The sequence below is a fragment of the Sitophilus oryzae genome, unplaced genomic scaffold, assembly GCF_002938485.1.
Source record: "Sitophilus oryzae breed Bouriz unplaced genomic scaffold, Soryzae_2.0 scaffold_682_pilon_pilon, whole genome shotgun sequence".
In the NCBI taxonomy this organism is placed as follows: Eukaryota; Metazoa; Arthropoda; class Insecta; order Coleoptera; family Curculionidae; genus Sitophilus; species Sitophilus oryzae.
Genome location: NW_022147287.1, coordinates 4,202,086 through 4,230,083, shown reverse-complemented (window position 1 = coordinate 4,230,083; position 27,998 = coordinate 4,202,086). Strand labels below are relative to the sequence as shown.

The 27,998-nt window shown below is 30.8% G+C and overlaps 2 protein-coding genes across 2 annotated transcripts; both read right to left on the bottom strand.

The window, feature by feature from the left end:
• Positions 1-345: 345 nt before the first annotated feature.
• Positions 346-10,654, bottom strand: LOC115887916 (2-hydroxyacylsphingosine 1-beta-galactosyltransferase-like). Its single transcript, XM_030907449.1, has 7 exons — positions 10,287-10,654; positions 5,335-5,467; positions 4,674-4,969; positions 3,382-3,637; positions 2,893-3,115; positions 2,071-2,290; positions 346-1,127 (listed from the first exon to the last, which is right to left on the bottom strand). The coding sequence occupies exons 1-7, from the start codon at positions 10,445-10,447 to the stop codon at positions 851-853; spliced, it is 1,566 nt and encodes a 521-aa protein (XP_030763309.1). The 5' UTR covers positions 10,448-10,654; the 3' UTR covers positions 346-850.
• Positions 10,655-13,186: 2,532 nt separating this feature from the next.
• On the bottom strand, positions 13,187-26,918 carry LOC115887918 (UDP-glucuronosyltransferase 2B18-like). The gene is made up of 6 exons (XM_030907450.1): positions 26,570-26,918; positions 23,787-24,215; positions 22,969-23,224; positions 17,136-17,358; positions 15,019-15,238; positions 13,187-13,633 (listed from the first exon to the last, which is right to left on the bottom strand). The coding sequence occupies exons 1-6, from the start codon at positions 26,707-26,709 to the stop codon at positions 13,357-13,359; spliced, it is 1,545 nt and encodes a 514-aa protein (XP_030763310.1). The 5' UTR covers positions 26,710-26,918; the 3' UTR covers positions 13,187-13,356.
• Positions 26,919-27,998: the final 1,080 nt, after the last annotated feature.

Genomic DNA, 27,998 nt, shown 5'->3' with positions numbered 1-27,998 from the left:
AAAACTTTATTTCTTCTCGCACGTTTTTTAATTCCTTTATATATTGCTATTATTTCGTTTTGAGCCATTTCCGGCTCTAATTCAATCAGCAATCGATACGAAAATTAAAAAATATTGACTCAAAACTGACAACTAAAGAGACAGCTTTATTTATTTGTCAAATTACATAGAAACCAACGCCAACCCAGCACAATATTTTTTCTACTCGTAATAAATTCCTTGAAATAATAATTTCTGGAAATGGAAAAAAATATTATTTTATACACGACAATAAAATTGCGTTGTCGTCTCCCGAAATTAATTCACTGAATTCGTGAATTAATCTTTTCGGTCTTGTATAAAAAATAACTATTAATTTATCATATTATATTGTTTTTAATCTGTTATTTTTTAATATTATTAATATATTTGAACAATTTCTCGTTTATTAAAAAGTGTCTGATATAAATGTTTCTGAATATCAATGTTTAATAAAATATTATATGGGCAGGTTTGCAAGTCTATAAAAAGGGCCAATATGGATATTTAACAAAAGCGACTGTTATTTTTTTCTAAACTATATATAATATTAGATCTTTAGGTTATTTTTATACAAATATTAGCAACTTAAGTTTGATTTAATAAATACATCTTGTACATATACAATATTTATTAACTAAGTACCTATGATATACCTTAAGAATACACTATTTTTAGTTATATTTAAAGCTAGATAGGTATTATATGTAATTAAAATAAGTGTAAATTTTATATATTGCTTTTTACAGTTATTGAAGTAAAATAAAAAAGTTAAATACCTTCTAAAAGATTATTTATTTATTTATAATTACAACACCTATATATAAAATCACTATTTAGTTTTGATCTTATTTTTCTTTTTCAAAGTATTCTTGACAAAATTAAATAATTTAATATATACTAGTACTATAAAGGTAATGAGTACTATAAAGGCAGATATTACATCTAAGAGAAAATATTTGTACCATACTATGTCCACTGTTGGGCTTCTCAAATGTCTTGTTCCTTTATTTCTAATGATATACTCCGACCACCAGATGGCACGTTCTAAGCCTGTCATTGGCTCGTCTCTAAGTAGGGTTCGTAGTTTCTTCATATTTTCTCGATATCTATAAAAAAAGAGTGGCAGAGAGTTATATAAAAAATTCCAAAAAAATAAGAAAAAAGTGTCATGTAATATTTTGGGTGACATTTCTGTCAATGATGGGTCTTCAACAAGTTCAAGCACTCAGGAAATAAATTTACTTTCTAAAAATTCAACTCACCTGTCATCGTCTGGAATTAATTTAACCAATTGTACTGATATTATAATTAATATTTACAATAAATAAACGTATTTAGGTACCTTTTTTTGCTTGTTTCTTATTTTAAAATTTGCGTGTTATTATGAATTCATAATATGCATATTATGCACTAATAGACTTGATATGTCAACTTTTGACATTTTCACATATGGTTTATTTGAAATTGTAACAGGTGGTTCATAACGACAATTTGACTCGAGATACCAAATGTTTGGTACCAAATTATTAGTAAAAAAATGCTTTTTTCCAAATATACTAATGAGCCATCCTTGTTCCATTTGAAAAAATTGAGATATGATTAAAATACGATTTGGGCATCTTTTAACCGGCCAGAACAAGACACGAAAAATATTAGACGATTAAATCTATTTTTCCAAGGCTTCTTGATAAAAACCAGTGATTTTAACACAGCCATGGGGCACCCTAGATTGAAATTTAAAATACGATTTTTCAAGCAAATATTTGGATAATGCCAAAAGTTGACATATGATATGTCATTCTACTCAAAGTCTTATTTTCCATCGAATAATGTAGAAATATACCGAAAGTGCCATTTAAAAATCAAAAGTTGTAGTCATTTCCGGTCAAACTGGAAGTGATCAATACGTCAATCAATCCTAATTTATGTCATATACTAACATACGAAATCTCGTTTTTTTTTATCCAAAAAAAGGTATACGGGTGAGTCACTTGTTTAAAAAAATTAAAAACTTGTTTGACTAAGGTTATATGATTGATTAATCCTTACTTGGGATTTTCTGCAACATCAATAATACTGTCGATCAGCTCTTGTTTGGTGGTATTCAAATAATCAATATGCCTTCCAACTCCAAATTCATGCAAATTTTTAGCATTAAGTTCCTGATCTGCAATAAATGGAATCACTACCATTGGCACAACACGATCTATAGCCTCCTCTGAAGACTGCAAACCTCCTTGAGAAATAAAGACCTTCACATTGGGATGAGCTGAAACATTACACTTAAGTGAGAGCCGAGGTGAGAGCGCCCACCAAAGTGACGTAGCATCTGACGTGGCACGTAGTCTGGCAAGTAACATGCATCTAGCAAGTTACGTCGAATTGAACAAACGAGAATAGCTTATTTCGGGTTTCTCTTATTACCGATTCTGAACCGTCCTAGAACTGTGATGCGTATGCGCAGAAGGAAATATGAAGACATTATTTCATTTGCGCATGCGCTGCAGAGTTCTAGGACGGTTCAGAATCGGTAATAACGAGAACCCGAACAAAGCTAATAAATGTGTCAGCGCACACTGAAGTAGCGCTGTCAGAAACGTGTCATTTGTCGGTGTAGCATGCTGCTACACCGACTGCTAGCTATTTTATGGCAAATGCTGAAGCTCTGCAAACCTTGATAAAGTCTTAATCTAAGCACGTGTGTTTGGAATTTTGGGTGTGGCTTAACATGACAGGATCGGGCTAAGCATTAGGCAAATTTCTGAAATATAACATATATTTCCTTGGGCCACATACCCGCTTTACGCGATCCCTGAGAGCGACCCCAACAGTACAGCTTAATAGACTCTAATACATTATGAGATATTCTACCTAAAATGTCTTGTTGTGGAAGCCATTTTTTAATAACAACGTTACTGGGCTTTCCAGGTAGTTCTTCTTTTTCAAATTTCCACAAAACTTTGTAAGGAAGTCCTCGAAATACGTCCATCAACAAGTTTCGAACTCTCTGGGGTATGTTCATGCTTTTAACGTTGGATCCTAAACTGAAATATACCAGTCCATTCTTTGCGCTCTCTATTTCATTTTTAATATCCTAGAAATAAATATAAATTGAAACTTTAAAAATCACAATGCGAGATCAAGACTTCTTTTTCTTGATCTTGCTGATCAAGACGAAGACTAGTCTATGTTTGTCTGCTATGCAAAGCGTGAGCGTGTATGTGCAACTTTAAATTTATATGTAGGTATATTGCACATAAGCAAATAACTTTTTAGAGAAATGCTAAATCAAAAAGAATACAAAAAACTTATTAAAAAAATCATTACTAAAAAAGTTATTTTCTATTTTGTTTTACGTACTTGTGGTAATGGTTTTGGTGGTTGAATGTGCATAAACACCAAAGGTACTACTGTAGGTACCATGGGTCTTGGAGTGTACAGAATAGGGTTGATATTTAAGAACAGTGCACTGATATTTCTTTCGATATCAGCTAAATAGGGCAAGTCGTTACCTAGGTATTTCCTAGCTACCTTATCACACTTGGGCATTGCTACAAAATTGACGTACAATCTTGACCAAATAAAGTACAGAGTGCTTTTGAATCTTTCGTAGAAGCTAAAAATAAAAAAGTAATAGTGAATAAGGTACTTGATAATAATTCGTATAACATTAAATTCAGACATCAAAAAAATATATAAAAATTTATTAAGACTTTGTAGGAATACAATGTCTTTGGAAGAAATTTTACTTTTTCCTTATTTTATTTTACTTTTTGTGTTAAAATTATCTTTTATATATTTGCCCAAAAAATTTTCGAAAATATATACTAAGACATTCATAAAATATAATTTTCTGAGTATTTTTTTTGGAAAATTATTTAAATGGCTTTATTTTTCTAGAAAATCAGCTCACATAACCTCGTTCTAGAGCGTTTAAATTTCTTAAGTGGATAAATGCATCTAAAGTATCAATGTAATACATGCTAAATCCACAAACACATCTATACAGGGTGGCGCATCTTATTCGCCTCGATTGATTATACGAAAACGGAAAGATGTAGAAACAAAAAATGTTATTGGTATAACATGTGAGAAGGCAATGTGCATAATTTAAAGTTATTTTGAAATATACAGGGTGATTCAGAACTGGTGTTCCATACGAATATTATATTTTTTCTTATGAAACACCCGGTATTTTATGTCATTTTTGGATTCTTGAACCTAAAAAAGGTATTAATTATAGGGGTTAAATATGTTTAAAAACCTTGGTTTTTGAGATATTTAATCATGCATGCTACAATAGAAAATATTATTATTAACACACTCTACATTAGATAGAGAGATAAAGGTAGAGAAATAAACTTTACTGAAAAATTTGACTGCTTCCTTAAATGTATACAGGGGTACCAAAAACTTCGTTATTTCAAATACAATAACCTCTATTTTAAAATAAATCGAAGCAGATGACCTTTCTAGCTCTGATTTTGAGAAAAAAATACAACTTTTCAATAAAATGGCAATCAAGGGGGCTGGTGTTGCGATGGCAATTTTCTAGTGACACTTAGTTGCTATTTATTTTCAAAATCGACATTAGTTTATGGACTTTATTTAAAGCAATTTCCTTTAATTTAATTTATCTTTTTTTCCTTTACCTGAGCTCTCCATTATATGGCAAAAACATTTCCGAATACATAGAAGGCAGTGAGGGATTTCCAATAGCATAATGCGTACCAATCCAGCCACCCATAGAAGATACCCCAATGATAGGAGCGTTGAATTTTGCAGATAGAGCTAACATAATGGGACTCACATAGATTTGAACTATAATTAAATCAAACTTTTCATCTGGATTTGTATAGATTTTCTTAAATTGTTCATTTTGGAAAATCGCATGAGCCAAATCATAGTACATAGCGAAAATTTTAGGAATTTTGGTTTGGACTGCTTTCTAAAATTTAATAAAAATTAATAGCTAGAATAAAAACGACGTCACAGTTGGCAAAGAAATGAAACTCCTGTTTGAGCTTTTTTATGCCTATTACAGAAGCTCTTCATCAATGATAGGGATAACTGATGATCGTCAGGTATTTAAAGTACTTGTTTAACATCTAGGTATCATACATAATATAAAGAAAACTATACAGAATTGTATTAAATACATTTGAATAAAAGGACTGCCAACAGTCGCTGCCAATTTTCCACTATTAGACTTCTCAGACATAGCTACACTCACAGAAATAGCATTCCTATGCCTACTGTGACGTTCTTTTTTTCCAATTTTTTTTCAATGAGTTTAAATAATGAGTTTTTTACCTCTTTGGACATGAAAAATTCAAATCCATGACCGTTGATTATATCATACGTGTGACTTGTGTCGATTTCAGTCAGATTTGTTAAAGTAGGGTCATTTATAGGACGAGGTGTTACAGTAATAACCTCGTGTCCCCTAAAACAATGGAAAAATATATAGGGTGTCCCAGGCTGAGCGTCCATTAGAAGTTTATAGATGATGATCATTGTTTTACGAGATCTATCGATTAAATATATTTTCAATATGGCGGCACTTCCGGAAATACCGGAAGTTGACAGCAACTTTCTTATTTTAAACGGGTGCCCCCGTTTTTATAGCATAATTAAATTCTTTGGAAAATTTTATGAATTTTGATATTAAACACCATATACCTAACATTTACCGTTTTTGAGAAAAAAAAATATTTAAAATTTTTGGACGAAAAAAACTGCCTGTCAGAAAAAATTGTATAGCCTAAAAAACAAACCTGTGATTACGACAGCCACTATGACATAAAGAGAAGACATGTTACTATTTCAGAAATTAAATTGTTCGAATGTCATACAATAATGGCGGTAGCTGTCATGGAATTGAGCTATTAAAAAATTATCATATCACATTTTTTTCAAATTGAAACCGCTTCAAAAATTTAAAATTTTTTTTTTTTCAAAAATGGTTAATGTAAGATATAGAGTGTTTATCAAAATTCATAAAATTTTACGGAGAATTTAACTATGTAATCAAAAATAGGGGCATCCATTTAAAATAAGAAAGTCGCTGTCACCTTCCGGTATTTCCGGAACTGCCGCCATATTGAAAATATTTTTAATCGATAGATCGTGTTGTGAAACAATGATGTGCAAAAAATCTCCAATCTAGATGTTGTAGTTCTATAGAAACTTCTAATGCACGCTCAGCCTGGGACACCCTGTATATTACGACAGAGTAAAGTCATCTCATTTGTTTGGATGTTTATAAAGAAATGTCAAATATAAAAATTAAAAGATAAGTTACGATCTTTGAATAAGAAGACTAAGGAAGGAGCATAATGCTATCCATGTATTCATGCATGGTGGGCGGAAAAGCCACCATAAAAGCTCTCTAGGGTGGGGATCCTTGACAGTTCTGTTTGACGATTCATTTGACACATTTGAATTTGATTTGAAATTTTGTGGATTTGTCAGTCTTTATGGAGCTTATTTTATGTTATTTATTATTTATTCTACTACTGATAGTTGTATAAGGTAGTAAATCTAGATGGAAATTGTGGCAGAACTTAAATTAACAGTGACACTATCGCGATTTATCGAAAAAGACTCTAAAATAATTGGTTGTGTAGCGTGCGGTAGATCTCGGCAAAAATTGAATGAAATTGAAAGTGAAATAATGGAACAACTTTTCGCTAGTAAGTGACTATATAATATACATACGTGTAGTAAACCGATCATTTATGAAATTCACTTATATTAACTCAATTATATATTTTTCTTGCATTTTAGCTTTTATTTATTACTTGTCAAAGATTAGATGTCAAAGAATTTAGATACGTTAATTTGACTTATCTGCTTCAGTAGCGTATCGGATGTTTGTGTTAATAAATACTTATTATAACTTATCTATTTTTATTAGAATTATATATTTTTATAACAATTTTAATAACTACCAACATTTATTCACAACGTAAAATAAAACAACAAAATTGAGTCTACCCCACGTCTACCCTACATCATAGTTTTACATTTTTTAAATAAAATTAGAACGACACTGATAAACCGGAATTTAAGTCGGCCATATTTGAGGCCCATCGCGGTGTACCTAAGATTTTTGATATGCTCCTTCCTTGGTCTTCTTATTCAAAGGTTACGATACACATTTTAAAATTATTAGAGAGTATACAGGGTGCTTTAAAAAAGTGTGGCGAATATAACATATTTTTTTAAACGCAACTCCTTTTATTTTTTATTTTATTTTTAGATTCTGCAATAACTTTTTTGTATATAATGTTATAAACATAAAATTAATAGTTTCTGTAATATACTATTTCAATTTGTTTAAACAAGTGTTAGGTTTCAGCGTGTTAAAAAATTGTCAGTGAAGTCATTGCTTCTGAAGTTGGAGCAAGGGCGTAGATAAGGGGGGGGGGTACTGGGGGACAGTACCCCCCCCCCCTGACGCTTGACGAGATACGAGAATTGAAATAGTCATTGACTATGAAAGGATTTTTTTTAATTAATATCCGACATATAAGAACACTTTGTATGCTTTTAATTATGTTGATTTATCGTTCATAATATGTTTGACCTAATTAAAAGCACACAAAATGTTCTTATTAACCAGTTCTCCATCTCAGATTAGTGGGGTTAACTATAATTAATATCCATAAAGATATTGAAATAAATGTTGATGCTGTTATTGATAGGTTTTCCAAACAGCGTACTAGAAAACTTGATTTTTGTTTTGTAGTTTTATTTATAGTTTATAGTTTTTCATAGTTTTTTTGATAGTTTAGAGTTTTCTAATAAACGTCGTTGTTTCATTTTTGTTTCTGTTATTTACAAATCTATATTTTAATTTTTGTGTTATGTTTTTATATCTTTTTGAAGACAGAAAAATCGCCGTCGTTTTAGTTCGACAAAAAAAATCCGAGGGTGATTTTTTTTGCGACTTAATCATAGTACCACCCCCATAGCATACACCTATCTACGCCCCTGAGTTGGAGTACTATAATTTGTTAGGGTAGTTTTATACAGATGAAGGGTTTTTAAATTATATTTATGAATTTCAACTACTTAAAATTAAAAAATACCAAATTTCTTAAATAGCCTAAAATCGAATATTTCCTGTAACATACAGAGTGACCTATCGAAAACGTTCCGCAAGGCATAACGGCCAGGGTAATTTTTTTTTCAGAAAATTCAAAAACACGTCAATTTTGTTTGTGAGAGAGACAACTTTTGCCCCAAAAATGATTGCAAAATCTTTAACCCTCTGAGCGGGGGTGTCATCCCCCAATTTTTTTCAATTGGGAAGGGGGGTCAAGTGGTACCGCAATGAAAAGGGCTTTCTATTATTTATACTTTCTCGCTTCGTTTTTGAAAATCGTCATCATCATCAAAATAGTCATTGAGAAAATATGAAGGTTTGAAATTTGAAAAGTTTATTTAAACATTTATCAGAGTAAATGATGAGGATAAATTCCTTCGACCAATTTGCTGTTTCTTGTTATTATTTCTAGATGTTTTCGCATTTTTTCACTTGCCACAAGGTTGAACGATCAGGTGCGGTAGTTAATAGTAATAGTTAATAGCTAGATAGCTGTTCTGTGACTTGTGCGTTGAGGTTCTTCTCAATACCGTTAAACTTTTTAACAATTATGGTGTACTCACTTGCAGAAAAATTTCAATCCTTCATATTTTCTCAATGACTCGACCGATTTTCAAAAACGAAGCGGGAAAGTATAGATAATAGAAAGCCCTTTTCATTGCGGTACCACTTGATCCCCTTCCCATTTGAAAAAAATTGGAGGATGATGTAACAGATTATTTCCTATATATTATTATTTATATTATTAACAGATTATTTCCTATATCCTTTACGTTCAAGTCGATGTTTTCGGTTATTAGTTTCGGGAGAGGGTCTTTTAGCAGGAAGTAATAAAACAAACATCTTTCAAACGTGACTATTTTTAAATTCCCAAACTTATAGAAGGGCAAAGCAAATAAACTGTAGAACTTAGAAGTAAACAGAAAATTGTAAAGATAGACCTTAGATAAAAACCCTGGGACATTGTAAAACCAATTATCACCCTTGATAACATGTAACTATCACCGGATGTTTGTAAAGGATCTGGGAACTTTAGGAAAACACGTATCTAGACGTAGACTAGGATAAATACGTAAAATGGTCATAGTACTGCCATCTAACAACAGGTGGTCGAACCAATTTGGTTTGAAGGGCGGTGTCAAGCTGACCAATCAAGCAAAGAACAGTACCTTTAGGGATGATCCTATTGGCGAAGTACCTAATGCACCACCCTTCAACCCTGTAATGTTGGAACCTCGAAGCTGTTTTTAGGCAGAAAAGTTAGTTCGGTTTAAGTTTCTAAAAGAGACGGTTCTCTCTCGGGTTCGCGAAACTTTGTAAGGTTCACGATGTGACCCCTTGTAGTTTTTAAGTCTGGTGTCTGCTAATAGTATTTTTTTATGTCCTTTTGTCAAATGTTTTTAATTTTCTTCTCTAAAATTAATTTAATGTGTTGTAGTAAGATTTAGTAATGAAGGTTCAATTGTTTATGTAATTATCAGATTTTTCAACAAAGCAGACACCAGACAATTTTCTTGTATTTTTCCATCTCTTTTCCATTTTTAGTAATAACAAGTAATTTCGATCAGATATATATATTTTTATTTGTTCTTTATTTTCTTTTTAATATTAAATTTAAATGTTTTCTAAAAACTCGGCCGTTTTATTTCTATAGTAAAAAATAAGAGTGTTTTAAAAGTATATAAATAAGATCCTTATGAACGGGTTCGCGAAACTCGAATATCTCCAGAGCAGTCCCGAAAAGTCTCGAGAAATGAGCTACATATTTACAGACAGAGGTCGGGCCGCAATTAAGGTAAGTTATAATAAATTTGAGAGACTAACAGCACTAAGACAAAGCATTAAACATACGCTCCAAAGAGTCGATGTACTTCTTATCCAAGTTTGCCTTCCGCTCAACTTAATTGTTTTTTCATAATTATAAAATAGTCACTCTACCCATAGACAAGTGATTGATCCGTAAAGATTTGTCACAATGACACTCCCGCTCAGAGGCTTGAAGATTTTGCAATCATTTTTGGGGCAAAAGTTGTCCCCCTCACAAACAAAATTGACGTGTTTTTGGATTTTTTGAAAAAAAATACCCTGGCCGTTATGCCCTGCGGAACGTTTTCGATGGGCCACCCTGTATACAATACAATAAGATACTTACCTTAGAGATAAAGCTCTTGCTATTGGTTGAAACGTTGCCTGATGGCTCACAGCGGGCATTTGAAATATACATAATATTCTTGCACTGTAACACTCGTTTACACTTAAACTTAACAATCCAAACACTAACAATAAGTACATTTTTCTAAGAAATCTTATCATTTACTAACTTGTTTCTATACATTTGCCGCATTATTATCAAATATTCATTAGGAACTATCTGAATTGATGAATACAGCCGACCATGTCTATACTGATCTTGTTTTTATTATGCCTACATTAATTTGTAATCTTGTTTAACTGTAATTTGTCGTTGGCTTGGAATGAACTCAGTCAAGTCTCAAAATGGTAAACAGTGTTGTGATTCGAAGGTTATCATGCTGTTTGTTTTTTTGTTGATGGGAGTATAAAACTGTCTAGCATTTAAATTGAAATTCATCATAGATTTAACTACTGGAAATAAAATACAGGGTGGGCCACTGAAAACTTGCAATGGCTTTTTACACCAAAAAAGATATCAAAAAAATAAGAAATACCGTTTCTATAATATCGAGGGGGAACACATATGACGTATTTTTTTAACTACCCCGACTTACGCCTTTGGTGGCACCCCTACTCACTTGAAAATCTTAAATGGCAACACCCCACTGGTTGGGCCTTTTTGAAAAGCCCATGAAAAATGCTAAACGATGGTCATAAAGTTTTTAGGGTGAAATTGAAAATCTACCCCTTACACGAAAAATTACGTGGATATTAATAAAAAAAGTGATTTTTTATACCCCACTTGTGACACCTCTTTAGAAAGCTTATAAAAAATGCTGAGCGGCTGTTATAAAAAAGAACAAAAAAAATGGAGCTAAAAATAAAAAAAAATGTCAAAACGTGTCAAAATCAATAGAATGAATTATTTTTGTATCCATGTACCATTTCGAGCAAAAAAAACTGATATTATCCAAGGCAATGGATTGGCAGAAGGGGTCCAATCGAGTGGGCGCCAAGGTCACCTGATCTCACTCCTTTAGACTTTTTCTTGTGGGGAATCCATAATCTACAAAACAAAACCAGGTTCGTTGCAAAAATTGCGACAGAGGATAACTGGAGCCATGTCGAAATATTCCGAGAGAGACTTTCCAAAAAGTGAGAGAAGAATTTGAAAATCGTTTGTATTTTTGTATAGAACAAAATGGCTGTCATTTTGAGAATTTTTTTAAAATAAATCATCATTTTAAATTTCTTTCAAATTGTCACATCTACATTTCTTATCACTACTTACCAGTAATTAAGTTGAAGTCTGTATGACCATCGTTTAGCAATTTCAATTAGCTTTCCAAAGAAGTGTCACAAGTGGGGTATCGCTATTTTGAGATTAGAAGTGAGGGGGTGGCACCTAGGGGTGGGCCGGGGCGGTTTGAAAAATACCTCATTTGCGTCATTTAGCTGGGTTCCAATTTATAACTTATGCTGAAAAAATCACTTATTTCATTAATGTCCATCTAATTTTTCATACATATGTGAAATTCTACTTCGAAAATCAAACACCATCATTACTACATCAAAAACCTAACTTTATTTTTTAAAAAAATATATGTATAATACTAGATCTTTTACTTATTATTATAAAGTTCAGCAATTTAAAATGTATTAATTATACACCGTATGATCGAAAAAAAAACGGCGTCAAATGACAATCGATGAGAATCTTGATATTAAATACTCTATAGCAAACATTAATCGTTTTTGAGAAAAAAAAATATTAAAAATTTTTGGGCGATAATTTTTAATAAATTGACATAAAACTTGTCAAAAATTAACCATTTTTAGTCAATATAAAAATAAATTACAACCTTTTTAAGGCCAACCGACAGTAAGCGCCATTACAAAATAGAGGTACGGAACAAGTAAATAACATCTAGGGCTTGACGTCGCCAAAATTATCAGCGATTGTCATTTCCCAGCTGTCCATGACGCCGTTTTTTCGATCATACAGAATTATTATTATTTCGTATACAGCACATAATATACAGTAGTTTTTCAACTTAAGTACGGTAAATATACATATGACACTATTTTTATTCAAGATTCTAATACATAATATTATTTATTCATATAGCTATATACATGGTGTCCCAGAAATAAGTGCAAGTATTTTAAGTGGTGGTAGATCTCGATAAAAGAAGAATATTTTCTCTTTAGCATTTTTCAAATAAGTCTAAAATAACGGAGTTATTTTACTTTGAAAATTTCCAAAAAAATGATTTTTTGCTCTAAAGTTTTGAGAACCACTGGATCTTTTCTGGATTTTGTTTCTTGTAAATTTAATCTAATACCTATGTTGTCATATTATCAAGAAATTATGTTTTTTAACTAAAAACTAAAAAAAAATTCTCAGAAATTTTTCGAAAAATTTTGAATTTTCAAAAAAGATTTTTCGCGAAAAAAAAACTCATAGGCGTGTTTCTGGGGTTGAACTTGAACTATACTACCAGTTAAAATACTTGCACTTATTTCTGGGACACCCTGTATAAAATAAGTGTAAATCTATATGGCTCACAGTTACAAAAGCAAAATAAAAAACATACTTTCTATAACCTTGTTTTACTAAATTATTATTAGATATACAGGGTGAGTCTAAAATAAGTGCAAATATTTTCAGAGATGCTAGATTCTCTTTACCATTTTTCAGATAAGTCCAAAATAACAGAGTTAATTTAAAAAAAAATATTTTTTTTTAAATTTTGAGAGCTACCGGATTTTTTCTGTATTTGCATCCCTTTTAGTGCTGTAACCATAGAGTAAAGCCGTAACTATGGTAATATGAGAGATTAAGAAATTATACCTTGGGAAATTTGCGGTGAACAGGCAGTTCTAAAAAGTTTTCGAAAAATATACAGGGAAATTTAAAAGAAAGTGCACGATTTTCAACATCTTTTTTTGCGAAAAAACCTCATAGACGTGTTCTAGGGTCGAAATATACCACCCCTGAAAATATTTGCACTTATTTAAGATTCACCCTGTATTATATCCTGCTAAATTCTATAACACAGCTAGTTACATCTTTTAAAAACTAGATACTATTTGGTTTTGATCTTTTCCTTCTTTGTCAAACTATTTTTTACATATTTAAATAATTTAATAAGTACCACTAATATAAGGATAATTATTCCTACAAATGCAGATACTACATCCAAGAGAAAGTATTTATACCATGCTATATCCACTGTTGGACTTCTTAAATGTCTGGTTCCTTTGTGTCTAATGACGTACTCTGACCACCAGACAGCACGTTCTATGCCTGTCATTGGCTCGTCATTAAGTAGGTCCTTCAATTTTTTCATATTTTCCCGGTACCTGCAAAATAAAAGATTTCGTTAGCACCACATTACATCGGAATGATACAAAATTCAATTGTACAGGGTGTGTCAAATTGGACGCTTTTAAAACACCCTTTTCTATATGAGATAGACGAAAACTAATATGGGTGTCTGGAGCTCAATTTTCATCAAAAACATGATGGTGAAAACCGCACATCGATATCTTTACCGTTACCGTTTCGGAGTTACAGGGTGTTTTTCAAAAATGTGCATTTTTAATAAGTCGCTATAACTTTTTTGCTATGGAAAATTTTGTATTTTTATGAAAATATTTCCAAGACACCTTTTTACGTAGAATTTAATAGTTAAGTATATGTTTTTTTTTAATTAATAATTTAAGAGTTATCAACAGAAAAATTGATTTTTTATTTGGGACGCCCTGTATATTTTTAATTAACTGAAAAGAAATTAAAATTACCTTTCCAAAAATATAGCACACTTGATATTTTGTTATAATCCCCTTCAAAGTGCTGAATTTTTAAAAGTTCGCCACTTTAACTAGTAGGCTTTGGACCCCTTATTGATGGATATGCCTAACCTAATCTAATGGAACTCGAAAATATATTTTTCCAGCAATACGAGGCACCGCCTTAGAACGCTGAAGTTATCAGCAAATTTTTGGAGCCAATTTCAAGAATAATTGAATAGCTACCAAACCAAACCAAGATCTCAGCCTTTGGCCCTCGAGGCCGCCGGACTTAATGCCTATGATGGATCTAATTCTGTGGACATCTTTGCGGAAGAATAAATTCATTCTTATTTTTAAATTGTCCGTATAATCTAGACAAGAACTAGAAATACTTAGCAGTTATGAGAGGGTATCTTTCATCCCCACTGAGTTAATGAATTCCGCGAGAAATGTTCAAAAACGGCCCCGTCTGTCTATAACAGCACCTCTAGCAAAATCTCATGTCTTGGTTTGCTATTTATTTCTATTGTTATTAGATTTAGTTTAAGCTTGTTGATGTTGGTTAAATATAGTTTAAATTGTTAGAAAATTCTGCTCTCATTGCAAATATTATTTTCGTTTTAATTGATGCTCACAGCTAGAATTTTTTTGCATTTCAGCCGGCGCCGTTCAAAGCCTACTTATTTAAAGTGGGCGAATTTTTATAAACTCTATATCTCGAAGAAGAATCGAGTAAAATATCAAGTGTGCTATATTTTTGGAGACTCGTTGAGATACTCGTCAGCGAGTAATGGCAGTAGTAGTAGTAGTAGTTGAGTATACCTGAATTCCTCAGATTATGATAAAATGTTAGTTAGACTTCCTGATCATGATCATGATTTGAAACACTATATCAAATAGAAACAAATTATAAAGATGTTAAAGAAAGAGGTGTAAGTATAGAAGTATCTTACTTGGGATTTTTTGCTACATCAATGATACTATCAATGAGTTCTTGCTTAGTCGTATTCAAGTAATCTATATGCCTTGCTACGCCGAATTCTTGCAATTTCTTTCCATTAAATTCCTGATCTGATATAAAAGGAATTATCACCATTGGAACACCACGATCTACTGCTTCCTCTGTAGACTGCAAACCGCCTTGAGAAACGAATACCTTAACATTCGGATGAGCTGAAATAATATGCTTAATGTTAAACACTTACTAAGATGTACAGGGTGAGTCAACGATATAGTAAAGTCCATTATCTCATTTGTTTCGAGGTTTACAAAAAAATATTAAATACAAAAGTTATAGAGATGGTTAAGATACACATTTTAAAATTATTATACAGTATACAGGGTGCTTCAAAAAAAAGTGGCGAATATAACATATATTTTTTTAAATGCAACACCCTATTTTTTATTTTATTTTTAGATTCTGCGTAAAATTCCATTACTTTTTTATATATAATGTTATATACCTAAAATGAATAGTTTTTGTTATATTTAAATTTGTTTAAACAAATGTTAGATTGCAGTGGGTTAAAAAATTGTCAATGATGGCATTGATTCTGAAGTTGGACAACTAAAATTTGGTACGAGAATTTTATAGAGATATAGAAAAAGACCTATGTAAAGATATTTTAGTTAGATGTTACAGGGTGTTCAAAATATATTTAGGAATTTCAACTAATTAAAATTAAGGAATTTCAATTTTTTTAAATGGTACACCCTATATATTATCATTTTTTCTGATAGATTTTACCAAACTCTTCAACTTTTGTTAAGAATGTCATATACCTATTTTTATTAGTTTGCGATTAATTCCTATTTTTTCTATTTTTACCCATATTTTTAATACAATTGCGCTATAACATCATAGTTGCCATGACAAAAGTAATAATTATGACAATTTCAAGTCTGTTAAGCAAGTTAAGAACAAAATTTGAATTTTAGTTTAATTTGTTGTAATAAGTATAAATGGTAGAGATAACAGATTTTCTTGAAATGAATTAGTCAATGTGAATGATATACACGGACAAGCTTAGAAAACCACATTTTTTGGTTCAGTACTATTTATTATATAGTACTTTGCTAACTACTATAAGGATAGATGTATATTATCTAGAAAATATCTTCAGTGTGTAATGGGACGGTTTCGTGGCAGTAGTAATATTGGTTTTACCAAATGAATTATAAATCAGAATTACTACGAGAAAAAAACTATACTGTATGTCGAAGAAAATTCATATATCAGTAGTCTTTAGCAATTAGGTAATCTAATATTATTACCCTAATCTGTGGCTATTCGCCCCGACAAAAAATCCCAAGTGTCATCTTTCATAATATAGAAATACACCAAGAAATTCGCTACTGCGATTTAGTTTATTTGAGTAAAGTTAATTAATTTTAACTAATACCAGCAATTGTAACTAATTATGAAGGTACTTGTTAAAGGTAAGTAATAAATAGTTTTGTTTTGTCATGGCAACTATGATTTTATAGGGTAATTGTATTAAAAATATGGGTAAAAATAGAAAAAATGGGAATAAATTGCAAACTATTAAAAATAGTGATATAGGGTATTGCATTTAAAAAAAAACATATGTTATAGCCGCCACACTTTTTTGAAGCACCTTGTATACTCTATAATAATTTTAAAATGTGTATCTTAACCATCCCTATAACTTTTATATTAAACATTTTTTTGTAAACCTTGAAACAAATGAGATAATGGACTTTATTCTATCGTTGACTCAGCCTGTACATTTTAAGTGATGTAATAGAAGTATTTATTCATTATCCATTAAATTTTTATATCACAAATAAAGATGTTGAAAACCTTTCATTTTCTTTTGAATTTTTCTGTATATTAGAACTGCCTGTTCACCGCAAATACAGGCAAAAACCGGTGGCTTTCAACATTTTCTAACAATAATTACATTTTTTGAGTAATCAATTTTCGAAATTGAATAACTCGGTTATTTTTAACTTATTTGAAAAATCGGTAAAGAGAAAATATGTTTCTTTCATCGAGATCTACCAGCCTTGAAAACATTTGAACCCTCTATTATATTAAATTTCATACCTAAAACGTCTTGTTGTGGAAGCCATTGTTTAATCACAACATTACTGGGTTTCCCGGGTAATTCTTCTTTTTCAAATTTCCACAAAACCTTGTAGGGGAGCTCTCGAAACACGTCCATCAACAAGTTCCGAACTCTTTGGGGTATATTCATGCTTTTAACGTTTGAGCCTAGACTGAAATAAACCACTCCATTCTTCGCACTGTCCATTTCTGCTTTAATATCCTAGAAACAAAATTTCTTGAAAACCCAAGTAATTTAGTATTTTCATTACAGCAAAATAAAACACCACAATACACCAAAACACTTTTGTTTTGATTGTGGTGAATTAGTGTGTAATTGTACTGTTGTAACATCAAAGGTTCCAAACACCAACTGTAATTTATATCATTTAAATAATATACGGTATGTCACATTAAAAAACATAAGTTTGAGTCATATTTAAACTTTCTACGTGAAAAACTCTATGGAACTCAGTTTTCACATTTTTGATAAGTTATAAGATATCTGAGAAGAACGAAAATTTTTCAAATATCCTTATATTTCAGGAAATAAGAGTTAGAACAGATCTGTGTGTAGCATCCCTAGAGTATCATAAAAAAGTAGCTCAGAGACTCTGACGCTATTTTTTTTTCGATCATATTGTATATTTTTAAATTATTTTTACTTTCGATTTATTTCTAGGCTATCTTAATAAGTTTCAATATTTTTCTCATATTTTTATTCTTTTTTGTAGACCTGGATGATAAACACATTCCATACATTGACGAGCGCTCACTATAGATACAGAGTGTTTTCTATGATAATAATAATTTATAACTATTTAGATGTTGACTTTCCATTTATTTATCATTATTTTCATTATTATCATTATCTTGTAAAAGAAAGCCAAAGCATAGATAGAAACATTTGAGCCACAGAGTACTAAAATTTAACAACAATGTCAAATCTTATAATATAATCGAAAATGAATCTTTTTTGAAAATAAAATGACGCTACTGGTTTGCATAAATTTGGGTTTTTATTATTTGCTTTTTTTATATTCTTGTACCATTTTAATACAATATTAATTTATTATCTTATGATATTCCTTATTCTCAAGACTTAAAGATGCTATTATATTTTTTTGGTATTACTTCTTGATTTACGCACTCTCTAAAATATGATGTTTATACCGTGTGATCGAAAAAAAAACAGCGTCAGCGATGGCTATGAAATGAAGATCGCTGTCATTTTATATGTAAATTTATATGGGAAAAGTCATCCATCGTCATTTCCCAGCCAACTGGACGCCACTTTTTTCGATCATATGGTATTATCACACCAAAAAATTTAATAATATACAGGGTAAGACTTAAATAAGTGCAAATATTTTCAGGGCTGGTAGATCTCGATAAAAGAAACATATTTTCTCTTTGCCGTTTTTCAAATAAGTACAAAATAACCGACATATTTTGCTTTGAATTTAAAAAAAAATGATTTTTCTCTTAAATTTTAAGAACCACTTGATCTTTTTTAGGTTTTCTTTTTTCTAAATTTAATCTACTACCTATGTTGCCATATTATAAAGATATTATGTTTTTAACGAAAAATAAAAAAATAATAAAAATTTTTCTTCAAAAATTTCTAAATTTTCAATTTTTTTTTTCGGAAAAAAAACCTCATAGAGGTGTTTCTGGGGCCGAAATTTACTACTTCTAAAAATATGTGCACTTATAATTTCAAAATTATCAGTTAAAATTATAGAGGTCAATGCTTTTAATGTTTTGCACAAAATTACACAATACTGATTAAATTAATAATAAAGAATCATTATCTATACTAATATATAAAATCCTTAAGTGACTGACATACTGATTAATCACGATCCTGCTCAAACCACTCAACGTAAGAAGCTCAATTTTGGCATACAGGTTGATTCTAGGGTGTAGAGGTTCGATAAGAAGGGATTTTTCGAAACTCGAATTCTAAGGGGGTGAAACTATCCCTCTCATATTAAAATATTTTTTATTTAACAACCGGTGAGTTTTCCGGAAAACTCTTAAACACGTATATTTTATTTTGTTGTTTTACATATTTTAAGATTTTTTATAAATTTATACAGGGTGTTTCATAAAATATGACCATTGAGTAATCACGATTCTGCTTAAACTGCTTGACGTTTAAGGCTGATTTTTGGCAAACGGATTGACTGTGGGGTGTAGAGGTTCGATAAGGAGGGGTTTCTCGAATCTCAAATTCCAAGAGGGTGAAAACGCCCCTCAAATATTACAATATTTGTTGTTTAAAAAACGGTTAGTCTTTCGGGAAAACGCTTGGACAAGCATAATTTATTTGGTTTTTTTACATATTTTGATTTTTTTTAAAAAATCATACAGGGTGTGTTCAAAAGTTGGGTAATTTCTTAACCACGATTCTGCTTAAACTGCTTGACGTAAAAGCTTATTTTGGCTAACGGATTTTTCGAAAGTCAAATTCCAACGAGATGAAACTACCCCTCAAATATTACCAAGTTATAGAATAATATCGCCATATTGTTTTTTCTCATGCTGACATAAATGTGAGAAAATTTTATCCAGTTTGTATGTTAATGGAAATTCTTGCTTTGCTTTATCATCACCATTACAAATGATTAATTCGACGCGAACGAAGTCGCTGGTACACGCTGGTTTATAATAATTTACTATTTTACTTATTTTTTTTTTCTAAAGCAAAAAAAAATCTCAAGTATTAATAATTAATATTTTATTAACTATTTATTTCATTACAGTTTGAAGAAAAAATGAAAATTATTAATCCAGATAATCTTTATTAAACAAATGCCATAGTATTTTTTTGCAGGAAAATATTGACAGAAGTATTAGTTTAATCAATTAGTCAAGGACACTTGACTTTCTAATACCATAAAATGATAAAAGCTAATTTTAAACTGGCTTAAAATTTGTGATAAAACTCTTAATTATGTATATAACAAAAATAAACAAATAGACCTCACACGTTATCTGTTTTATTAATTATAGCTAGGAAATAAATTATCACTTTTTATTTTCTAATATCGTTTAGTTAAATATGATTTTCATTTACAGGTTGTTCCATACACGTCTGCACACTAAAGAGATCTTTACAGAATATATTAAGTTATATTTTGAATAATATTTCCTTTTTTTATTAAGCAATATTTGTAGAAAATTAAATCCCATAAATAACGTAGCATGTAAAAAAAGCCAAGTCCCGAAATCTGTTGATTGGCATCTATTGACAAAATAATATACGGGGTGTTCCATTTAAAAAAAAAAACGAAGAAAAGTTATTTTATATTTTAGAAAGTTTGGCGCAGAATTGTGAACATCCTGTATGATTTACGATTACCATATTTATAGCAAAGTAAGTCCAGACCATCTAAAGTAAACACCTAATATAGTTTTGATTTCAGGACAGTTCTTGTATTGTTAATATTTTTTTTTAAGAATCGCTGAAAAAATATATTTATTATTTATTTATTAATATATATGAAACTATCGAAATATATTTACTCATATCTTGGGAATATGTAAAGGGATCTGAAAGGAAGCCAAAAATGCAATAATATACAGGGTGTTCCATTTAAAAAAAATCCTAATACACTCACACTTTTTTGAGCCACCCTGTAGAAGTTAAGATATTTTTCTGAAATATATCCTAGTATATACTTTAAGTTTGCACTTAAACAAAATTCCCAAGTTCTTTATTCTAGGAGCTACAGTATACTGTATAAAGTGCTTATATTATTTTATAAGTGTACAGTTCCTCTGCTGGATATGTGTCTATGAAAGGAATGCGGACAAAAAACATTTAAATAAACAGCAATATATTTTATACGTCGACTTGACGAGTACGTCACTGCAAATCGCTCCGCCCACTTAATTACTGAGTTATAGCAAATTTGTCGATTTTTTATTGATGGGACGCGTCGTTAGCCATGAAAACATCGAGAGAATATCGCCGTTACTCACGGATAATGTGTAGCCACAGAATGGACAGACGTACTGTATCTAAATACATATAATCTCTCTCATTTATGGAACGTTTCAATGTATCAGGCAGATATGTTTCGCAATATTGCACAAAAAAACTAGAAATATATACAAGGGTAATAAATAAAAATTTACATGAACTGTTCTTAAATATAATCTTATCAGATTATTTTTTACACCATCAAAAAGTTTCTTGTTTACCTATTCATGTGCAACATCATGTCAACCAGGATCTAGGCAACATAGTTTTGCAGGAATATCAGCGATAATTAATATGTACACATATTTATCAGTCTAATCAGGATTTTCGTACACTACATGGGGAATTCTTTTTTACAAAATATTATTTTGTAATTAATAAAGAATAACTATACACATAAGCCAAAATTATCGAATATTTTTTTGCAATGAAGTTCTACAGTGTCACCAAAAAAATGTATGCATCAAATTTTGTTTTTTTTGTAATAGTACTCTATACAGGGTGGTCCGAACTGTATTCCGGAAACTTCGGCAGCATATTCCGCAGATAAAAATAAGTAAAAAAGTTCGTATAAAAGTATGTTGTAAAATGCGTAGTTTCGGAGATACAGGGTGTAGAAATTTCATTTTTATTTCGATTTTTTTGAAATAATCTCTGAAGTAACGTCAATATTTGGATGAAAATTGGTGTCTAAAAGTTTTTTGACATGAGAAATTTGATTTTGATGTCCATATGACTGTTACTGGTAGAGGGCGCCACCTACATGTGTTTTAACTGTTTTTGAGCGTAATAATTTTTGTCCGTACCTGTATAAAACTACTGCGGGAAAAATTACACATCTCTGTGACTTTTTACATAAAAAATATATCTTTGTAAAAATCGCTACGAGCAACGGTTCTCAAGATATTTAGAATGAAAATAGTCAATACATGTATTGACGAAAAATAAACAGGTTGAGTAGATAGTTATTTCACTGAAGTAATAAATTTGGGAAATTTTTCATTTTTTTAAATTAATCATAAATTTTTCTGCAACAAATGATAATAAAACAGTCTCTGTTGAACTTTTGGCACAAAAACTTTCAAATTTATGATCTCAGTCTAATAACTATTTAGTCAACATGTTTAATATATGTCAATGATGACAGGTATTGATAATTTCGATTCCAAATATTTCGAAAATCAATACTCGTAGCGATTTTTACCAAGATATATTTTTTACGTAAAAAACGTCGTAAATGTATATTTTTTTACTCAGTAGTTTTATACAGGTACGGACGAAAAGTTATTACACTTCAAGCCCGTTAAAAATATGTAGGTGGCTCCCTCTACTAGTAGGAGCCATATTGACATCAATATCAAATTTCTCATGTCAAAAAATGCCCAGACACCAATTTTCATCCTACAACATCAATATTGATGTTACTTCATAAATTATTTGGAAAAAATCAAAATAAAAATGAAACTTCTACACCCTGTATCTCCGAAATTAAACATTTTAAGACATACATTTATACGAACTTTTTTACTTATTTTTATCTGCAGAATATGCTGCCGAAGTTTCCGGAATACAGTTCGGACCACCCTGTATTGAACATTTTCTAACAATTTAGAACAAATTTTAAATTATAATAAATACTACCTAAGTTGTAATTTACCCTGTATAGTCTGATGCCTGATATACAGTTAAAATTACCATTGTATGTTAAATCAAGTTAAAACTTGTCCCGAAAAGTTATACAGGGTAAGATAAAATTAATACTGAGCATTCATCAATTTTTACAGTCTGTAATAATAAAGTATAAAAGCAATAAAGGCCTTATATCAGTTTAAATAAACTTACTTGTGGTAATGGTTTTGGTGGTTCGATGTGAATGAACACCAAAGGTACCACTGTGGGTACCAGCGGTCTTGGAGTGTACAAAACAGGATTAGAATTCAGAAATAATGCGCTAAGATTTTTTTCGATGTCTCCTATATAAGGTATATCGTTACCCAGGTACTTCTTTGATATTTGATCACACTTGGGCAATGCCACGAGGTTCACATAATATCGGGACCAGAGAAAATACAGGGTGCTCTTAATTCTCTCGTAGAAGCTAAAAAATAAATTAAATAATAATCTAATAGCTGTCTTTATAACTTAGATCCCAACGATCAGACTCAAATTTGGGACACCCTGTACAATAATTAGAAATGTGTGTGTGTTAATTTTGATTTTTATTCAATAATTGACACCAAACCACCATGATATGGGTAATCCGCATTTAAACAAAAGCCTTAAGGCCTCTAACTGTGCGGTTTTACCTTGAGGAAAAACTGTTTGTGTGTGACTACCATTAGAAACTCGATTTTTGATTGAAAATAATTTATTTATTATAAATAAGAACTTTTAACGTCTAACAAAGACTTAAAATAATTCATTCATAACCTCATAAAATGTTCCTAAGCTTACTCTGACTATGATTATCATTTACGAAATGAGTACCTTGTTGAGATATACTTGAGTAACCTCGACATCCTGTTGACTTTTGGTGCTTGATATTATGTTGAAATTTAAAAATATTATGTTTTATACAGGGTGTCTCAGAAATAAGTGCAAGTATTTTAAAGGGTCACCCTGCATTATACGGGGTGAGTCTAGTCACACTAATACCTTACCTCAGTTCTCCATGGTATGGCAAAAACATCTCAGAATACATAGAAGGCAAAATTGGATTGCCCATAGCATAATGCGTTCCAATCCAGCAACCCATAGAAGACACCCCAATTATAGGGGCATTCAATTTTACAGATAGCCCTAACATAATGGGACTTATATAAATTTGAGCAATAATCAGATCAAATTTCTCGTCGGGATTAGTGTAGATTTTCTTAAATTCCTCATTTTGGAAGAGAGCTTCGGCCAACTCGTAGTACATTTCGAATATTTTGGGAATTTTATTTTGGATGGCTACCTCTTTGGACATGAAGTATTCGAAACCATATCCTAGAAGGATTTTCTTTGTGTAACTTGTGTCAATCTCCGTCAAATTTGTTAAAGTTGGATCTTTTAAAGGACTGGGAGTTACACTAATAACGTCATGTCCCCTAGGAATATAAAAAAACTTGTGTTATTAAGAGACCTAAGGTTTATACAGACACCTGACCAAATCCAATAAACTCATGGTTTTGGGCTTGGTCAAGACTGACAAGTCATGCAAATTTTGATAATTTGCCTTAATTCAAAACCGTAATACAACCTTTAAAAAAAATTAATGTCATTAACTGATCAAAGTATCAAATAAGTAAATACCTAATATAGTTTTGATTTCAGGACAGTTCTTCTATTTGTAATATTTTTTTAATAAAGATTGAAAAATATAATTTGTTTTATTTATTTATTAATATCTCTGAAACTATCGAAATATATTTATTCATATCTTAGAATTATATAAAGTGATCTGAAAGAAAGCCAAAAATGCAATAATATACAGGGTGTTCCATTAAAAAAAAATCATCCTGATCCACTCACACACTTTTTTGAGACACTCTATAGAAGTTAAAATATTTTCATGATATACATCCTTGTACAGGGTGGGTCAAATTCGACGCTTTTAAATGGAAACTGTGTCTGGAGCTCTCAATTTTCATCAAAAACATGATGGTGAAAACCGCACATCAATATCTGTTACCGTTTCGGAGTTACGGGGTGTTTTTCAAAGATGTGCATTTTTAACAAATCGCTGTAACTTTTTTGCTATGGAAAATTTTTATTTCTATGAAAACATTTCCAAAGCACCTTTTTACGTAGAATTTAATGGTTTAATAAATTGTACTGAAGCTGTGGTTGGTTCCTTTTGAAACATCGTTGAAATATTAGTATTTTAATAAAGCACGCTTTTAGATGTTTCAAAAAACTTTTTGTTTGTTGTTTTTGAAACATCTAAGAGCGTGCTTTATTAAAATACTAATATTAATGGTTTAAGTATAATTTTTTTAAAATTAATTATTTAAGAGTTATCAACAGAAAAATTGATTTTTTATTTGGGACAGCCTCTATATTTGTAATTAACTGAAAAGAATTTAAAATTACCTTTCCAGAAATATAGCACACTTGATATTTTGTTATAATCCCCTTCGAAATACAGAGTTTTTAAAAGTTCGCCACTTTTAACTAGTAGGCTTTGGACCCCTTATTGATGATATGCCCTTAATGGAACTCGAAAACATATTTTGCCAGCAAGACGACGCACCGCCTCTGAACGCTGAAGTTATCAGCAAATTTTTGCAGCCAATTTCAAGAATAATTGAATAGCTAACCAAGATCCCAGCCGTTGGCCGTCGAGGCCGCCTGACTTAGTGCCCATGGATCTAATCCTATGGATATATTTGCGGAAGAATAAAGGTTTCATATTCTTCCGTATAATCTAGACAAGAATTAGAAATACTTAACAGTTATGAGAGGGTATCTTTCACCCCCACTGAGTTAATGAATTCCGCGAGAAATGTTCAAAAACTGCCCCGTCTGTCCATAACAGAAGACGGTTGATATGTCGATCACCTGTAGCAAAATCTCATGTCTTGGTTTGCTATTTATTTTTATTGTTATTAGATATAGTTTATGTGTGTTGATGTTGGTTAAATATATTTTAAATTGTTATAAAATTCTGCATCTCTCAATAGCAAATATTATTTTCGTTTTAATTGATGCTCACAACTAGAATATTTTTGCATTACAGCCGGTGCCGTTCAAAGCCTACTTATTTAAAGCGGGCGAATTTTTATATACTCTATATCTCGAAGAGGAATCGAGCAAAATATCAAGTGTGTTATATTTTTGGAAAGGTAATTTTAAATTATATTCAATAAATTAAAAATATACAAGGTGTCCCATATAAAAAATCAAATTTTCTGTTGATAATTCTTAAATTATTAATTTAAAAAAATATACTTAAACCATTAAATTCTACGTAAAAAGGTGCTTTGGAAATGTTTTCATAAAGATACAAAATTTTCCATAGCAAAAAAGTTACAGCGATTTGTTAAAAATGCACATTTTTGACAAAAATTGAGCTCCAGACACCGATATTAGTTTTTGTCTATCTCCTATAGAAAAGGGTGTTTCCATTTAAAAGCGTCGAATTTGACCCACCCTGTACATACTTTAGGTTTAGGCTTAAACAAAATTCCCAAGTTTTTTATTCTAGGAGCTACAGATGCCCGACGCATTATTGCCGGACCCGTATAACAACCCTAAAATTATTACTCACTCCTGTATATATATATATTTAAGTCAGTACATGATTTAAACAGTTTTAAAGAAGTTTAAAGTGTTTTAAATTTAAATACGTTTCATACATAATGACCCTGGTCCCAAACCAATTCAACTGATCTTAGTATGAGTTTACATGTTGGAAAAATCTTAAGAATATTAATAAGAATATCCCAAATGAAATACTTACCGTAGTGATAAAGCTTTTGCTATTGGTTGAAATGTGGCCTGATGACTGACAGACGGCACCGGAAAAATGCATAATATTCTCGCACTGTCACATCCACCTAGAGTTAACAACAACCAACCGAATAACAACAACAAGATCATTTTTCTGTAAAACTTTAACAACCACTAACCAACCTATTACTACCGATTTGCCGCTAAATAGCGCTGCATTATCAAATAATCATTACAATTATCTAAATTGAAAAATACAGTCGGTCATGTCATCACTGATCATCTCTATTATCTAAAGTTACTTTATTTATCAATCTGATTAACTGTAATCTGTCGCTGGCTGGGAATTATTATAAACTGAGTTAGAAAATGTTAAGTAATGTTGCTACAATGTGGCGATTTGGAAGGTTATCGTGGGTTTTGTTTGTTGGTGGTAATATTTAACATTGTTAATGAGTTGCTTAAAATGTAATTTTTATTGTAAATAAAGGAAGCTTGTACTTGTAGCATGCATCGAAACATAATAAATTTTCAGGTTTTTGCACAATTTATTAAAAAAAATTATAATACATTTCTTTAGCAGACCATACTAAAGGTGCCGTTACACGGCGCGTGGATCGCCGAGCCTGTAACAAAAAAATTCGCGCCGCGCTCCGTGTGAATGGGTCGGCGCGTCCATCCCGTCGACTGGCGGTAAATTTCAAAGTAAACGCGCCGTGCGAGGTCTTCACCAGTAATTCTTTTAAATTCAGTTAATTTTATTTGTTACATAATTTATTTAAATCACTCCATTTAATTAAAATCTATAAATATCATATTAATTAGGTATAAAAATTACTGATAAATACAGGGTATACCAATATAATCTACCATGTTATTGTTTAAAATTATTATTTATTCTAAATGCTGTATAAAGGATATACTCGTATAGATAGATATAGTTTATTAGTTCTAAGTATAATAATATAAGTTACATACAAATACCCCGAAGGGTGTAGAACATGTCAAAAATGTTGACTTATACTAAAAGGGTGAGAAGCACTATATACATTTTGCTGAGGTGATTTATGTATGTGTAATAATTGTATATGATACTTAATTTATACTTCTAAATTTTACAGCAGCTATAGAAATATTAATTCATAAAGTTTTGTGCAATTATGCTATTTAAAATTTGTATAGCTATACTAATTTATTGGCGGTAATTTGAGCGGTGGTAATTGCCGATGATTATAACAATATATTATAGGTACCAATTTACCCCTCAGTGCGATTAGTTCAATCACAAATGAACTGATTTATAGCCGGCCAAAAATTGTTTACTTTGAACACAGTAGGTATGTGATACATTTGATTATGTACCCTACCATATCTATCGAAAAACGGAGATTCGAAGAATAATTGATATTTTACATATTTCGAGACAACATGTTTTGGTA

Coding starts and splice junctions, on each gene's coding strand:
- LOC115887916 (XM_030907449.1), bottom strand. CDS start 10,447: ATGATAAGATTTCTTAGAAAAATGTACTTATTGTTAGTGTTTGGATTG. Junction 4,970..5,334: donor AATTTTTCATGTCCAAAGAG/GTAAAAAACTCA, acceptor ATTAAATTTTAG/AAAGCAGTCCAAACCAAAAT. Junction 3,638..4,673: donor CCATATAATGGAGAGCTCAG/GTAAAGGAAAAA, acceptor TTTTATTTTTAG/CTTCTACGAAAGATTCAAAA.
- LOC115887918 (XM_030907450.1), bottom strand. CDS start 26,709: ATGATCTTGTTGTTGTTATTCGGTTGGTTGTTGTTAACTCTAGGTGGA. Junction 23,225..23,786: donor CCATACCATGGAGAACTGAG/GTAAGGTATTAG, acceptor TTTATTTTTTAG/CTTCTACGAGAGAATTAAGA. Junction 15,239..17,135: donor TCCACAACAAGACGTTTTAG/GTATGAAATTTA, acceptor ATATTATTTCAG/CTCATCCGAATGTTAAGGTA.